This window comes from Hyla sarda, chromosome 10, assembly GCF_029499605.1.
Source record: "Hyla sarda isolate aHylSar1 chromosome 10, aHylSar1.hap1, whole genome shotgun sequence".
Lineage (NCBI taxonomy): Eukaryota > Metazoa > Chordata > Amphibia > Anura > Hylidae > Hyla > Hyla sarda.
Genome location: NC_079198.1, coordinates 20,258,279 through 20,275,327, shown reverse-complemented (window position 1 = coordinate 20,275,327; position 17,049 = coordinate 20,258,279). Strand labels below are relative to the sequence as shown.

General features: G+C 44.4%; 1 protein-coding gene across 5 annotated transcripts in view; it reads left to right on the top strand.

The window, feature by feature from the left end:
* The window catches only part of SYT3 (synaptotagmin 3), a 223,479-nt gene that overhangs the window by 131,122 nt on the left and 75,308 nt on the right, over positions 1 to 17,049 (top strand). For all 5 annotated transcript variants that reach the window (XM_056541858.1, XM_056541857.1, XM_056541860.1 and 2 more), the window contains one exon: positions 12,412 to 12,784. In XM_056541858.1, coding sequence (XP_056397833.1) covers positions 12,412 to 12,784 — 373 coding nt within the window. The remainder of the gene's footprint in view (positions 1 to 12,411; positions 12,785 to 17,049) is intronic.

Sequence of the window (17,049 nt, the reverse complement as noted above, 5' to 3'; positions counted from 1 at the left end):
GCCAATCCCAAGTCTTGGCCTCCTCAAGCGGAAGACGCCTTTAAACGGCTCAAGTCTGCCTTTTCTTCGGCTCCCGTGCTCTCCAGACCTGACCCATCTAAACCCTTCCTATTGGAGGTTGATGCCTCCTCTGTAGGAGCTGGAGCGGTCCTTCTACAAAAAAATTCTTCCGGGCATGCTGTTACTTGTGGTTTTTTTTCTAGGACCTTCTCTCCGGCGGAGAGGAACTACTCCATCGGGGATCGAGAGCTTCTAGCCATTAAATTAGCACTTGAGGAATGGAGGCATCTGCTGGAGGGATCAAGATTTCCAGTTATTATTTACACCGATCACAAGAACCTCTCCTATCTCCAGTCTGCCCAACGGCTGAATCCTCGCCAGGCCAGGTGGTCTCTGTTCTTTGCCCGATTTAATTTTGAAATTCACTTTCGGCCTGCCGATAAGAACATTAGGGCCGATGCTCTCTCTCGTTCCTCGGATGCCTCGGAAGTTGAACTCTCTCCGCAACACATCATTCCTCCTGACTGCCTGATTTCCACTTCTCCAGCCTCCATCAGGCAAACTCCTCCAGGAAAGACCTTCGTCTCTCCACGCCAACGCCTCGGAATCCTCAAATGGGGTCACTCCTCCCATCTCGCAGGTCATGCAGGCATCAAGAAATCTGTGCAACTCATCTCTCGCTTCTATTGGTGGCCGACTCTGGAGACGGATGTCGTGGACTTTGTGCGAGCCTGCACTGTCTGTGCCCGGGATAAGACTCCTCGCCAGAAGCCCGCTGGTTTTCTTCATCCTCTGCCTGTCCCCGAACAGCCTTGGTCTCTGATTGGTATGGATTTTATTACAGACCTACCCCCATCCCGTGGCAACACTGTTGTTTGGGTGGTCGTTGATCGATTCTCCAAGATGGCACATTTCATCCCTCTTCCTGGTCTTCCTTCAGCGCCTCAGTTGGCTAAACAATTTTTTGTACACATTTTTCGTCTTCACGGGTTGCCCACACAGATAGTCTCGGATAGAGGCGTCCAATTCGTGTCAAAATTCTGGAGGGCTCTCTGTAAACAACTCAAGATTAAATTAAACTTTTCTTCTGCATATCATCCTCAATCCAATGGACAAGTAGAAAGAATTAACCAGGTCTTGGGTGATTATTTACGACATTTTGTTTCCTCCCGCCAGGATGATTGGGCAGATCTTCTACCATGGGCCGAATTCTCGTATAACTTTAGAGTCTCTGAATCTTCCTCCAAATCACCATTTTTCGTGGTGTACGGCCGTCACCCTCTTCCCCCCCTCCCTACTCCCTTGCCCTCTGGTTTGCCCGCTGTAGATGAAGTGACTCGTGATCTTTCCACCATATGGAAAGAGACCCAAGATTCTCTTTTACAGGCTTCATCTCGCATGAAAAAGTTTGCCGATAAGAAAAGAAGAGCTCCCCCCATTTTTGCTCCAGGAGACAAGGTATGGCTCTCCGCTAAATATGTCCGCTTTCGTGTCCCCAGTTACAAACTGGGTCCACGCTATCTTGGTCCTTTCAAAGTCTTGTGCCAAATTAATCCTGTCTCTTACAAACTTCTTCTTCCTCCTTCTCTCCGTATTCCTAATGCCTTTCATATCTCTCTTCTTAAACCACTTATCATCAACCGTTTCTCTCCCAAATTAGTTTCTCCCACTCCTGTCTCCGGTTCTTCTGACGTCTTCTCAGTGAAAGAGATACTGGCCTCCAAGACGGTCAGAGGAAAAAGGTTCTTTTTGGTGGATTGGGAGGGCTGTGGACCTGAAGAGAGATCCTGGGAACCTGAGGACAACATCCTAGACAAAAGTCTGCTCCTCAGGTTCTCAGGCTCTAAGAAGAGGGGGAGACCCAAGGGGGGGGGGGGTACTGTTACGCCGAGCGCTCCGGGTCCCCGCTCCTCCCCGGAGCGCTCGCTTCTCTCTCGCTACCGCAGCGCTCCGGGCAGCTCCACTGACCCGGCGTGCTGCGATACCGTCTCCAGCCGGGATGCGATTCGCGATGCGGGTAGCGCCCGCTCGCGATGCGCATCCCGGCTCCCGTACCTGACTCGCTCTCCGTCTGTCCTGTCCCGGCGCGCGCGGCCCCGCTCCCTAGGGCGCGCGCGCGCCGGGTCTCTGCGATTTAAAGGGCCACTGCGCCGCTGATTGGCGCAGTGGTTCCAATTAGTGTGTTCACCTGTGCACTCCCTATTTATACCTCACTTCCCCTTCACTCCCTCGCCGGATCTTGTTGCCATTGTGCCAGTGAAAGCGTTTCCTTGTGTGTTCCTAGCCTGTGTTCCAGACCTCCTGCCGTTGCCCCCGACTACGATCCTTGCTGCCTGCCCCGACCTTCTGCTACGTCCGACCTTGCTTCTGTCTACTCCCTTGTACCGCGCCTATCTTCAGCAGTCAGAGAGGTTGAGCCGTTGCTAGTGGATACGACCTGGTCACTACCGCCGCAGCAAGACCATCCCGCTTTGCGGCGGGCTCTGGTGAAAACCAGTAGTGACTTAGAACCGATCCACTAGCACGGTCCACGCCAATCCCTCTCTGGCACAGAGGATCCACTACCTGCCAGCCGGCATCGTGACAACACCTTGATGTCCGTGGGACTCCAGAGGCACCAGCAGCTTCAAATATTTGTTTGCTGCTATGTAATGGTATTTTAGCAGCTGCTTTCTTTATCCGATGCATGGATCTGGCAGAAATCTTCCTCAATGTGCCTTTATCTGCACAAACCCATCTGTGCTATGAATCAGCCACAAATCTCTTAATAGTGTGATGACCACGCTTACGTTTTCGTGAAATATCTAATGTTTTCATACCTCGTCCAAGGCATTGAACTATTTCACTCTTCGGCAGCAGAGAGATCCCTTTTCTTCCCCATATTGCTTGAAAATGGTGCTCTGCTTAATAATGTGGAACACACCCCTTTAGCAGTTTTTCCTTAAATTGGGCTCACCTGGCAATCTAATTATCACAGGTGTCCGAGATTGTTATCAGTGATCAAAAGAGCATGAGACACAATGCCATCCATGAGTTAAACAGAAAAACTAAATATTTAATCTTTGTGATACTTAAATAGAATTTGCATATTAATTTGGAGCAGGGTGTAGAGGTCTTTGCATCACATCAATACTTGGTGGTGTAGGTGGCACCTGGTGTTTTTTGCACACCTTTCCTTTTGTTTGATTTAAAAAAAAAATTTGGGTCCATATATTTTATCCTAAGCATATTATTAAAAGTTAAGTTTTGCGCAATGCATATCCCCAATACTTACTAATGCACACTAACACTTTTACAAAAGAGACCGTTTTCTGCCTGAGCTACTATTCTGATCCTGCCACCCGCCTGTTGCAACACATCTGATGCCAAGTTCTCCTTTTTCCACCCAACTTCGTCACTGGGTACTGGTATTGCCACCCACCGCACCACTCTGTCACCGGGTCACTTTCAGGACTCCTGATGCTGCTGCTGCCACCTCCCAGGCTGTCTTATTCTGCCACTATATGTTCTCCTCGTGCTGATGCCACCTCCAGGCTGTCTCATTCTGCCACCATATGTTCTCCTCATGCTGATGCAAGCTCCAGGCTGTCTCATTCTGCCACCATATGTTCTCCTCATGCTGATGCCAGCTCCAAGCTGTCTCATACTGCCGCCATATGTTCTCCTTATGCTGCTGCCACCTCCAGGCTGTGTCATTAAGCCACTATATGTTCTCCTCATGCTGCCACAAACTCCAGGCTGTGTCAATCAGCCACTATATGCTGCCGCCATTTCTAGGCTGTGTAATTCAGCCACTATGTGGTCTCCTCATGCTGCTGCCAACTCCAGGCTGTGTCATTCAGCCATTATATGGTCTTCTCATGCTTCCGCTACCTCCAGGCTTTGTCATTCAGCCACTATATGTTCTCCTCATGCTGCCGCCAACTCCAGGCTGTGTCATTCAGCCACTATATGCTGCCGGCAACTCCAGGCTGTGTCATTCAGCCACTATATGCTGCCGCCAACTCCAGGCTGTTTCATTCAGCCATTATGTGGTCTCCTCATGCTGCCGCCAACTCCAGGCTGTGTCATTCAGGCACTATATGTTCTCCTTATGCTGCCACCACTTCCATGCTGTGTTATTCAGGCACTATATGGTCTCCTCATGCTGCCGCCACCTCCACGCTGTGTCATTCAGCCACTATATGGTCTCTTCATGCTTCCGCCACCTCCAGACTGTGTCACTCAACCACTATATGTTCTCCTCATGCTGCCGCCAACTCCAGGCTGTGTCATTCAGCCACTATATGCTGCCGCCAACTCCAGGCTGTGTCATTTAGCCATTATGTGGTCTCATCATGCTGCCGCCAACTCCAGGCTGTGTCATTGAGGCACTATATGTTCTCCTTATGCTGCCGCCACCTCCATACTGTGTCATTCAGCCACTATATGGTCTCCTCATACTGATGCCACCTCCAGGCTCTGTCATTGTGCCACTCTGCTGTGTGTACTTTAAGATGTATTTCCACAAATAAATCTGAACTTATTGCATCATCTGGTGAGTGCTGGGATCTCTTTCTTACCCTATTGTGCTCTGCGACAGTGATTTTAATGGAGACGCCTCTGATCTGCATGTCATACTGAATAGCAGTATTATTTCACTAACCCAGCACACACCCTATGCGTGTTACAACAGGACAAAGTGTTCTACACCCCTATTGAGGCTCTCTGTAGGCCATAAATAGCCATTTTTAATAGTGATTTGCCGTGAATAAATTGGAGCCCAAACTAATTTTTTGGGGAAAATTCGGCATATCAGCCAAATCGAATTTTTCAAAAATTCGCTCATCTCTAGTGATCATCATCCAGCTGTAATAAGGGACTGCATCTCATTGAGCCAGGAAGCCAAGTGCTTCATTTTGTCTGCTTTATGGATGTATATCTACAGCCCAATATAACATGGGCCATACTACTTATAGCTCTAATTTGGCATAGCATTGGCATAGCATGACTAGCTTTATAGCAGTGCTTGGCCTATTCTTTTATATAGGAACATTGCATTTCTGAGATGCTTAAAGAGATACTCCAGTGGAATTTTTTTTTTTTTTTTATCAACTGGAGCCAGAAAGTAAAACAGAGCAGGAGAGGTTTGCTATGATGATTTGCTACTGCTCTGGACAGTTCCTGACATGGACAGAGGTGTCAGCAGAGAGCACTTTGGTCATACTGAAAAGACATTCAAAAAGAAAAGAACTTTCTCTGCTGCATACAGCAGCTGATAACTACTGGAAGGATTAAGATTTATAGAAGTAATTTACAAATCTGGGAAATAGTAGACAAAATCCAGCTCACCATGCAGTCATCCCTCGCTCGGACCGTGCCATGGCAGGCACAAAAGCAATGTAGCAACCAAAGAAAGTTGTCCAGCGAGGAAATAATGCCAAAATCTTCTTTATTTTATCAAATCCAGCAAACTGGGATAAAGTGAAGCGTTTGAGGTGTCCATCTGCACCCTTAGTCGTACATTAGTCGTGTACGACTAAGGGTGCAGATGGACACCTGAAAAGCATCACTTTATCCCTGTTTGCTGGCTTTTATATAATATAGAAGATTTTGGAACTATTTCCTCGCTGGACAACTTTCTCTGGTTGCTTTAAGGGGAGTACCCCTTAAAATAATTAAATATCCCATATACGAAGAAAATGAAAATGTCGCGATGGTGACAAAGATTGGAACCCTGGTCAAATTGGGGGCAAGATAATATATCTGTTTCCCCAATTTAGAATGGGAACTTGATCATGGAATCCACAGAAAGTACAGAAGTATTGAAAACACCCTGTACGTGGTTGTCTGCATTGGACAGTAAGACAGTAAGAACCGTTCTCAAACATAGGATAACATCGAAAAAAGGAATCCAGCTCTTACTCTCAAGTACTTGCATGGACAGCCTGGAGCCTAGGCCAATAAATGGTGCATAATGGATGAGATGTCCAGCATTTACAGGGTTCCATTTCATAAGAAAACATTATTAAATTATAAGCCTCTAGACTAATACCATGAAATGGTACATGATGAATAAATATAATAGAACTGTGCTTCACTTTTGATGAGAAATGTTATTTCTAAAATATTTATAAATTAAATAGCATTAATAGCAACCTCCTTACACAGGGACCTTGTGGGGAGGTGATATAAAATAAATAAATAGTAAACAGAATAATAATAAAGCAATTAATAATAAAAATAAATATAAACCGCTGTATAATGTGATCTTCCGCTAATCCGGCAATTGTTGCACCAGCATAATTCACTTCTTGTGTTATATTGGTTGTAGTCCGTATCAGTGTGTAATATAATGTTCAAGCAATATTAGAGGACTCTATTTATAGTTACCAGCTCCTTCAGATGGAAATAGTTCGTAGTGTAAAGCCGTGTAGCTGGACGTCCGGGAGACGGATGGTATACACCGTGGAGGCTGCGTTACAGCGCTGGCGTAAATGGTGTCCTCAACAAATGCCGGATTAGCGGAAGATCACATTATACAGCGGTTTATATTTATTTTCATTATTAATTGCTTTATCATTATTCTGTTTACTATTTATTTATTTTATATCACCAGGTTGTTATTAAAGTTATTTAATTTATAAATATTTTAGAAATAAAATTTCTCATCATCAAAAGTGAAGCACAGTTCTATTATATTTATTCATCATGTACCACTTCATGGTATTAGTCTAGAGGCTTATGGTACCTTTTCTCTTTTTATAGTTATTTACTTATTGTACTTTTTTAGGTGTATGTACTTTTCCTTCTAGCCTCGACTAATAAAATTTTTTGTGAGCTGCACAATACCCATTTTTCTTTTGATACACATTATTAAATTATATTTGTCATTAGTAATAAAAATGTATATATTATAGATTCGCCTACTTAAATAACCTTTCTAATATATTTCTTAATAAAATGTAAAAACTTTGTATTAAATTAACCTCTAAAGGTTAATTTAGAGAGCTGAAGGGGGTTTGTGCGGTCTCAGACAATCTCGGCTCATCTCACACTAAACTTCTCTAGGCTGTGTGTAGCAGAATGAGATAAAAAATTCTCTGACTGAGTCTGAGCAAAAAATACAAAGCAATATCAAGGTAGAAAACTAAAAAATAATAAATATAAAAGCAGGGGGTGGTTTATCATGATGGGGAAAGTGAAATGAGAGGATCAAAAAATGTATCAGGTACTCTTTACTTTATTAAAGCATGATAAAATGTAATCAACATCACCACATGAAGCGACAAAACAGGTCTAACATGTTTCGTCATATAGACTTATTCTTAGACCATTGGTCTATGATTAAGTCCATATGGTGAAACATGTCAGACCGGTTTTGTTGCTTGAATTTTTTATTATTTTATCTTCTTATTTATTTACACATTTCATTATTTGGCTATCCTTGTGATGTAGTTTGGCCTAGTCATCCTGTGTCAAGGTCTTGAATGAGAAAGACTCCTCAATAAACTCTAAATTTCTTAAAACTGGGCATCTAAACCTGAGAACCACTTAAAGGTTTTCTACGATGGAGTCCTTCTTTAATTTTTGCAATTATCCGATCTGATGCCCACAGCTCCTGCATTTCACCCAGTCCTAACATTTAGGCAGGGAAATCAATCAATGATTTATTCTCACAATTAAGCCCGGTATCACATAAAGCTCTCTCCAAGGCTGCACTGTTTATAGATAGTGAGAAAAAGTATTTTAGGTAATTGTTTTTAGCTATTACTTGTAAATCCTCCGGAGACACAGAAACAATCATTCTCCACAGAAGTGTGTTCCTTGCGCATATTAAAGGGTGATGATTCTCTTACTTCCAGATGGCTACTCCTAAGCGTCCCCTGGGCGATGCTACCCGATGCATTGTTACCCCCGCTGCCTGTTGTCTGCGCAGTCTGTTTGTAATCAATAGGTTATCACTCACTGCAAACACTTCCTCTAATCCTTACATTGATTTCTCAACCATATGCAGTGGAGTGAAGCATTTATAGGGAAACTACATCTTCCCCAAGCACCCATTCACAGGGAGACAAGTTCCCCCCATGCATTTCACCATTTTTTAGAAATGTATCCTCCTTATAATGTCCCACAACTACTTTGGTCACAATGCTTATGAGCCTGCACCATCTTCCATCAAATCTGTGATGGAGATGTGAATATAGCCTTTAGGATACGTTCACACGTGCGGATTTACAGCGTATTTTACGCTGCAGATCCACTGGTGAAGGCCCCGCTCTATGCTGGCTTTACATGTGCCTGCTTGTAGCGGCAATACGCCGCTACCAGCAGGCACACTGTGATGTGCGAGTCGCATTATACTTGCACATCGCAGGAGCTCTCTGCCTAGCTCAGAGCAGGGAGAGCGGCCGCGATGTGTGAGTACGCCGCGCACATCGCTGCAGTGAGTCTGCTGGTAGCGGCGTATTGCCGCTATGAGCAGGCACATGTAAAGACAGCATAGAGCGGGGCCTTCACCAGCGGATCCGCAGCTAAATAGGGTCCGAAAATCCTCGCGTGTGAACGTACCCTAAAGGGGTACTCCGGTGGAAAAAGAAATTTTTTTCAAATCAACTGGTGCCAGAAAGTTATACAGATTTGTAAATTTAAAAATCTCAGTCCTTCCAGTACTTATTAGCTGCTGTATGCCCCAGAGGAAGTTGTGTAGTTCTTACCAGTCTGACTACAGTGCCCTCTGCTGTTACCTCTGTCTGTGTCAGGAACTGTCCAGAGCAGGAGAAGTTTGCTATGCGGATTTGCTTCTACTCTGGACAGTTCTTGACAGGGACAGAGGTGGCAGCAGAGAGCACTTTAGTCAGACTGGAAAGAACTACACAACTTCCTGTGGAGCATACAGAAGCTGAAATATATTGGAAAGTTCAAAGGAGTACTCCAGGATGGAAAAATTGTCCCCCATACTGCCGGCAGTAAAAAAATAAAGAGATACATACCGCTATCCTCTTCCTGGTTGCCGGTGGTCAGAGAGTCATACTGCACTCAGCCAATCACCGGCACAAGTTGATTTGAAAACATTTGTTTTTTACTTGTTTTCCACTGGAGTACCCCTTTAAGGCTTCCATAAACGTTAGAGGGAAGGCAACAGAATCTCTGCCATGTTGGCTGGACCGATCAATCTGTAGCATTGGTTGCCAGCAAATGGGGCAAGGAAAGTTTCCACTGCCTAACCTGCTTAATGTAAAGTGCCGATGTATTACTGTACACTGTTTGTATCGCTGCTCACTCTACATTTACTGGGCCAGGTTAGAGGACACAATATTTTCCTTGCCCATACTGTATACTAAGCTGCTCAACAGGGGCATAGAGTCTGGTCATATACAGGAGTCCCTGATCTAGGGCACACATTCAATCGGGGAGATTTATCAAAACCTGTCCAGAGGAAAAGTTGCCCAGTCTCCCATAGCAATTAAATAGCTTCTTTCATTTTTAACAAGGCCTGTGCAAAATGAAAGAAGCGATCTGATTGGTTGCTATGGTCCACTAAGCAACTTTTCATCTGGACAGGTTTTGATAAATCTCCCCAATTCTGTCACGTGTTTGCCATGAAATCTATGTATAGAAGTAAATACTTCTTTTTATCACTAGACTCCCTGCTACTATACAGAAGTGAGTGATGATGATAACACTGTATGCATTGCCGCTCACTTTATATTTATTGGGCATGGTTAAGGGTACAGTAACCGGCCTGTGCACTTTCCTCATGCTATACCACTAGGCTCAGTCTAAAGTGTATGGGGGCCTCCCAACGTTCCCCCTACAGATGATGTTGGGGGAAAATGGTGTCTATGGTGTATTTCAGTTACCCGATCCTTTTGTTCTTGGGATGATAGGTCACCGCAGAAGAGTCCAGTACCAGTTTCCTTCTCATCATCCTACCCGGCTAAGCCAAGTGTATGGGGTGAACAGGAGTCATGAATGAATGTTGGGCCTACAGATGTTGAGGTTGTATGGCCGCCTTTAGCCTGATCGTGTTTGCAGTCAGATATGATGCTTTTTGTAGTCTGTACCAGGGTAATGCGTGAGAAGTTCATGAGCTACTGATAAAACAGACTTTAATATTCCATTCACATAAAGACAATAGTTTTCAGCCGGGAGACTCGGAGCTCTGTTTGAAGAATGACTTTTAAATGAAAAGTAATGATAGATTTTTATGAGCTTCATAAATGTTAATATTGACTCAGGATGAGGAGAATTTACATTTTCGCTCGACTGTTATTCCTTTGTTTTATTTATATAGTAGTTTTGCTTTTAGATGTTGGCACTTCATCTTAAAGGAGGCTGTCAGCTAGTAATACGGGACTGTGCGTTGTCTTCAGAGCCGTAATGGAGGGCGGCTGAGCCAACCAGTCAAGGACAGGCAAGGGGCCCATTGAAAGGACAGAAGATAGTCTTTCTAGGTGCTTCTCACAGATAGAATTGTCTATGAACCATTAATTATATAGCTGAAGACTACATGTACATTTTTCAAGTTATTCTGAATATATTATGGTGTCGTCTTGAATGCAATGCCTAGTCAAAAACCTGGATAAAACATTACTTTGTAGATATTTTAAAGGGGTACTCTGTCCCTAGACATCTTATCCCCTATCCAAAGGATACAGGATAAGATGTCTGATCGCAGGGGTCCCGCCATTAGGAACCCCCGCGATCTCGGCTGCATCACCCTAGACATCCGGTGCACAAAGCGAACTTCGCTCCATGCCAGATGATTGGCAAGGATGTCACGGTCATGCCCACTCATGACGTCACGACCACGCCCCCTCAATGCAAGTCTATCATAGACTTACATTGAGGGTGTGTGGCCGTGATACCACGAGTGGGGCGCAGCCGCACGTCATGAGCCTTCGGCACTCCCGCACTGGACCCGATGCTCTAAACCAACGCCAGTTGCAGCAGGGAGATCGTGGGGGTCCTCTTTAAGAAGTGATTTTTTTACTGACTTTGGACACCTGGGGCGAGATTTATGAAATCCTGTGCTGGGAAAAGTTGCTGAGTTGCCCATAGCAACCAATCAGATTGTGTCTTTCATTTTTCAGAGGCTTTTTCAGAAATGAAAGAAGCGATCTGATTGGTTGCTATGAGCAACTCAGCAACTTTTCCTCTAGACAAGTTTTGATAAATCTCCCCCTTGGTCTATACTCAACAAGGCTTCCACTTTGTGAAGCAGAGGTGCAGTCTGAACTCATATGACAGAGTCCCCATCTTTTATGCCTCAGTTGTAGTCATGCTTTCTCTGTATGGGGCAGTTGGACTTCTTGGACCTTAAAGGGGTACTCCGTCCCTAGCCATCTTATCCCCTATCCAAAGGATAGGGGATAAGATGTCAGATCGCTGCGGTGCCGCTGCTGGGGTGCCCCGGGATCTCCACTCGGGCACCGCACTATAATTACAGCACAGAGCGAGTTCGCTCTGCACGTAATGACGCGCAATACAGGGGCCGGAGCATTGTTACGTCACGGCTCCGCCCCGCGTGATGTCACGGCCCGCCCCTTTCAATACAAGTCTATGGGAGAGGCGTGGCGGTAGTCACGCCCCCTGCCATAGACTTGCATTAAGGGGATGGGCCGTGATGTCACATGGCTCCGTCATCTGTATCGCCCGTCTTTACGCACAGAGCGAACTCGCTCTGTGCTGTAATGATAGCGCGGTGCCACAGCGGGGATCCCGGGGCTCCCCAGCAGCGGCACCACGGCGATCTGACATCTTATCCCCTATCCTTTGGATAGGGGATAAGATGTCTAGGGGCGGAGTACCCTTTTAAAGATGAAGTCCATTATCAAAAAACATATCCCATAACCCCAGGATAGAGGATAAGTGTCATATCGAAGGGGTCTTACTGATGGGACCCCAGCGATCCCCCCTCGGTGCCTCAGCTCCCTGCATGAATGTTGTGTGTCGACCTTGGCACGAACCTGTGGCCAAAACACCCCCTCCATGCATCTCTATGGGAGAGCCCTTAGTAGTTGCACCTCTGTTTTAAAGGGCCCCACTGTATTTAACACATGGTATCTGGCTCAATACTGGCTCTTTCATTGGATTTGTCAGATTTGTGTTATGTCTACATGTCTAGAGCTTTTACACCTAGAACTTTTTGCCAAATGCATTGGAAGTAAGATAGCTGGACCCATTCTATCATAAGATGTTCTAGATGTTAAAGATGTTAGGTGTTCTAGATGTCATCGATTACATAAATAATATTTTATTTTTTAAGTCACTATTCACTAGCTCATTAAATAATAATTTCAGTAGAGTGGACTACAAGTTTGACTTTTTCACCATATGACCTGTTATGGTCCCTGTCCCTGACCATACATCTAATAGAAACAATAGATGTTCATGTTCCTGCTAACTCCTATTACCCTTTTCTTCCAGATGTCTCTGTCAGTCTTCTATCGGTCATTGTCACCTTTTGTGGAGTAGTTTTGCTTGGAGTCTTGCTCTTTGTCTCTTGGAAGTTATGTTGGATTCCATGGAGGGACAAAGGTTCAACCCAGAAGAAGGATCATGGACACCATGGCCACCTCCACCACTCCCACTATGGGGACTTATTGGTGGATCGTGTAGAGCTTGGACAGGAGATGCCGGAGCGCTCTTATTTAGACATGGACTCCTACCCAGAAGCCAACATTAAAATAAGTCAGACATCTCCTGACATACCAGTTGACAGCCAGGGTGTGGCCAAGGAATCTCAGATGCCTTATGCACAGTCGCACCAGCAAGTGGCTAATATTGCTCCGGCTACCAGGTAAGAACTCTGCTACATGTCTTGTTCCCCAAAGGGGAACGTGAGTTTTTTGCATTGATGTCTGAATATCCATAGGCTTAATATTCCACACTATATAGTGTCTCAATAAGGCATCTTATACTTCCCCAGGAAGTAATGTGACTAGAAGAGAAGCCCTCCATAAATTCTAAAATGCTGAGTGTTTCCATGTAAAGTCCAGGTCACATATGACTAAAGTATGGGCCTAATGCAGTCCATGGCATGACAGATAAATATAAAGTCTATGTGCATGATTCCTTAAAAGGGTACTCTGCTGAAAACATCTTATCCCCTATCCAAAGGATAGAAGATAAGATGTTAGATTGCAGGGGTCCCGCTGCTGGGGACTCCCACAATCCCCGCTTCGGCATCCCTGTCATTCGGTGCACGGAGAAAACTCCGCTCCATGCCCGATGACTTGTGATCCCAGCCGCCACGCCCCCTCCATTCACATCTATGGGAGGAGGTGTGGCCGCTATGTATTAGAAAAGTCTCTAGTCTTGGAAAGCTCTTTCTTTCCTGGGACTGGAGACATAACGCCACGCCCCCTTCATTCATATTTATGGGAGGGAGTGTGACAGTTTTGCTGAGCCTTCTGATATATACTCAGCAATCGAGACCTGTCCTGAACATATTTACTTCTCCCCACCCCCGTTAGGTCTGGACCAACATCTTCCTGTGACCATTAAGTGATCACTAGAGGTCATAGAGGAAAACCCTCATCCCTAAATGGTAACAAGAGGCTGCACAGAAAGATGTGGTCTGGGCCTATCAGGAGAAGGGAGGGGTATGTATTTGTAATACCCTACAATGAGAGCAGGTCAATTTGGCTGGTGTTACTGCTGCTTTACAATAGACAATCATGGCACCCTAGTGAGCATAGACTCCTGTTGTTTTATTAGGAACCCCTGCGGCATTATGCTACTGTATGGCCTTAAGGAGTAATTGGCAATGCTATACATAACCAACTTATTCATTACACTGCATGTGCCGGTCACTCTGCACCTGGCCCAGGGAGTGAAGTGCTGAGTCTGAATCTGCTGTCAAAACCGATACAAATCTGAAGGCCTCAAAATAACAAATCCTGTTGCTAGGATCAAAAATACCCTTATTATTACCCCACCCTAAACCATCACTTTAATTAATGTGTTTATTAAAAGGTATGACCAAAAAAGATGTTAAAAAACACCAGTGTTACAGTCCAACCGCAATAGGTATATGGCACTGTGACATAAGGACAAGTTCCCACAATCATATAACACTGGGAGTATCACATTATACATTGATGGCTGCAGTCCTAACAACAAGTATAATAAAAATATGACCGGTGACACATTATGTAAAACTCAGACAAATAGCCCCCCTGACATGTTTTGCTCCTCAGAGCTTCATCAGAGGTCTAGGCTAATGGTTGAAGGCCAGATCCTCAGGAGGTTCACTCATCTTTTATTGCCGTTTTTCCACTGGTATGCTCTGTTGATGTTTATTCAATATCTCAACTATTTAATCCAATTAATTTCATGTCTATGTTGGCCATCTTCTAACCACTCCCACCCCCATCTTTCTATTCCATCTGGTAATACCTCTCCCGGTAGAATTAATCTCCGCACTTGTTTTCTTAGTAGGTCTTTGGCTGCTCTCTCTCTCTTTGGCGCTGTTTGAAGTTTACCGCACACATATAAAATGAAATGTACAGCACTTTTATTACCAGACCTCTGGGAGACTTTTGAAAGTCTCTCTTAATTTGAAGAGTTTCATTGACTTCTCTGGCATAAAGCGCTAGATGCAATTCCACCGACCAGATAATTATCTGTCCACTGGCTGCTTCTTATTAATTTTCATTAGCCTTGTACGTCTCCCGAAAATAATGTTAACTTTTGTTGCACAGTGTGTTTTCATAAAATATTAACTTCTCCTAAGTAAAACTACATCTTATATAATTATACACGTAAGCGCACTGCGCTGGATGCACCGTGTCTATTATTATTACCGGCATGTCACTGGCGGAATGACAGATTTTTACCATTCAGCAATTGCTCTTGAGGCCCCATTAACAAATCAATCAAAGCCTATTATTATATTGAAGATCACATCGGTAAAGTTCTTGATATTGGACCACCACTGGTTTTCAAAATGAAAAGACTCCAATAATTTAAATCTATTGCGGTGTTCTAGATGGACTGTCATTAAAGGGGTTGTCCCGCGGTAATATTACAGTTCTCGGTCCGTTTACAATATAACAATTATTCATTTACAATCATTTTTAGATATTACCGTTCCTATTATGGAACCTCCCTGGTGAGCTTTTATTTCCTCTCATAATGTCCACCATAAAAGCGGTTTCTAGCGCACTCTTATTGGCTGGTCTGCACAATAACTAGAATACTAGACATATTAGGCCCAGTACAAACAAAGGTTGTGATCCCTCAATCTTAAAGGGGTACTCAGCCCCTAGATATCTTATCCCCTATCCAAAGGATAGGGAATAAGATGTCTGATTGCGAGGGTCCCGCTGCTGAGGACCCCCGCGATCTTGGTTGTGGCACCCCAGACATCTGTGCACAGACCAAACTTCACTCCGTGCCGGATGACTGGCGATGCAGGGCAGAGGCTAGTGATATCACTGTCACGCCCCGCTTGTGAAGTCACGGCCACGCCCCCTCAATGCAAGTCTATGGGAGGGGGCGTCACGCCCCCTCCCATAGACTTGTATTGAGGGGGCGTGGCCGTGACATCACAAGCGGGCCGTGACCGTGACATCACGAGCCTCCGTCACTGCACCCTAGGCTCTAAATGAACGCCGGGTGCAGCAGGGAGATTTCTGCGGGACCCCCTAGATTAGACATCTTATCCCCTATCCTTTGGATAGGGGATAAGATTTCTAGGAGTGGAGTACCCCTTTAAGATTCATATGATGATAATCTGTCCTGATCTTGTGATGTTAAGACAGGTACCGCTTTTCGCAAAGTGGGAACATCGCAGGTGGAACCTTGCAGATAACTTTTGGCCTGGAGGGGAAGGAAAGGCATATGGTGACCCCTTTCCTTTCGTAGAAGGCTTTGAGATAGACCATATCATCTTGTACTTTTTGTGTGACACGTTTCACACTTTTTTTTCTGTGACATGTTTCACACTGCTTTACCATCTTCAAATAAAAGGTGTACAGCTTGCCCCAAGAACAGCATTGATAACTGTACTACAATACCAAGGAGCCTTGCATCTGTGTGTCCATTACATCCATCCCATTTTCCGACCTCTTGGAGTAAGCTATGAAGGTTCCAATCTGGTTACACCAAGCAGAGATTTTGAAAACTATGAAGAATTGACAGGGAGAGTTTATTAGAAAATTGTGCAACTTTTTCTTTATTATACAATTAGTAGACTTTATTGGCAGAAACCATAATACCTCTTTAAGAATGAGGATTTAGACATCATCAGATCCGGGGCACTGGAGATGTAATTTGCATTGAGCCACGGTGCAGTGATAGTCTAAACAATGGGATTGAGATGTTTCCCTTGAGTACTTAAAGGGTTTAAATATGCAAATCTCTAATATCATACATAATTAGTTTCATGTCAGTCAAATGAACACATACAAATAGGAATCCGCGTTGGGGCTTCAGCGTGCAACAGATAAAAGCCTATCCCAGTGTTTATACTGAAGCGGGGACAGATCCCATAGGTGACGTGTGGTTGGGAATGACATTGGTAGCTGAAAGACTGTCCTACGGATAAATTACTATAGACAGATTTGTAGTTTGCTCTCGGAGGTGTATCAGTTCATGCATCGGAGTTAACTATTTCTAGCTTAGAGTGCACATTTATTCAGACATCCCCCAAATACTCAAACCAATAGCAAATTGTCCATTGTTAATCCACATACATTTCTAATATGGCGTCAATCAGAACCACACGATTCAACACTTTAATGGTCACAACTGTATTTATTTTCATGATATTTAAAGTGTACCTGTCTTCAACACAACTTTTGATATAATGTATGTATATTTGTAATATACATTGGTTAAAAATTGTGTATATTTTTGGGTGAAAAAATGCTGTCCCTGCAGCTATTGCCTGTGTGTCTCTATGAGGAGTCCAAATACAGGAAGTGAGGGCTGGACAAGCAGCATTCTGTCCAGACTTCTGGCTTGTCAATCATCCTGATGTATGAGCCAGGAGCATGTTATAGAGCCTCAGTGCACACTGCCCTGGTTTTCCTTGGTTTGCAGATCCCTGCTTGTCCA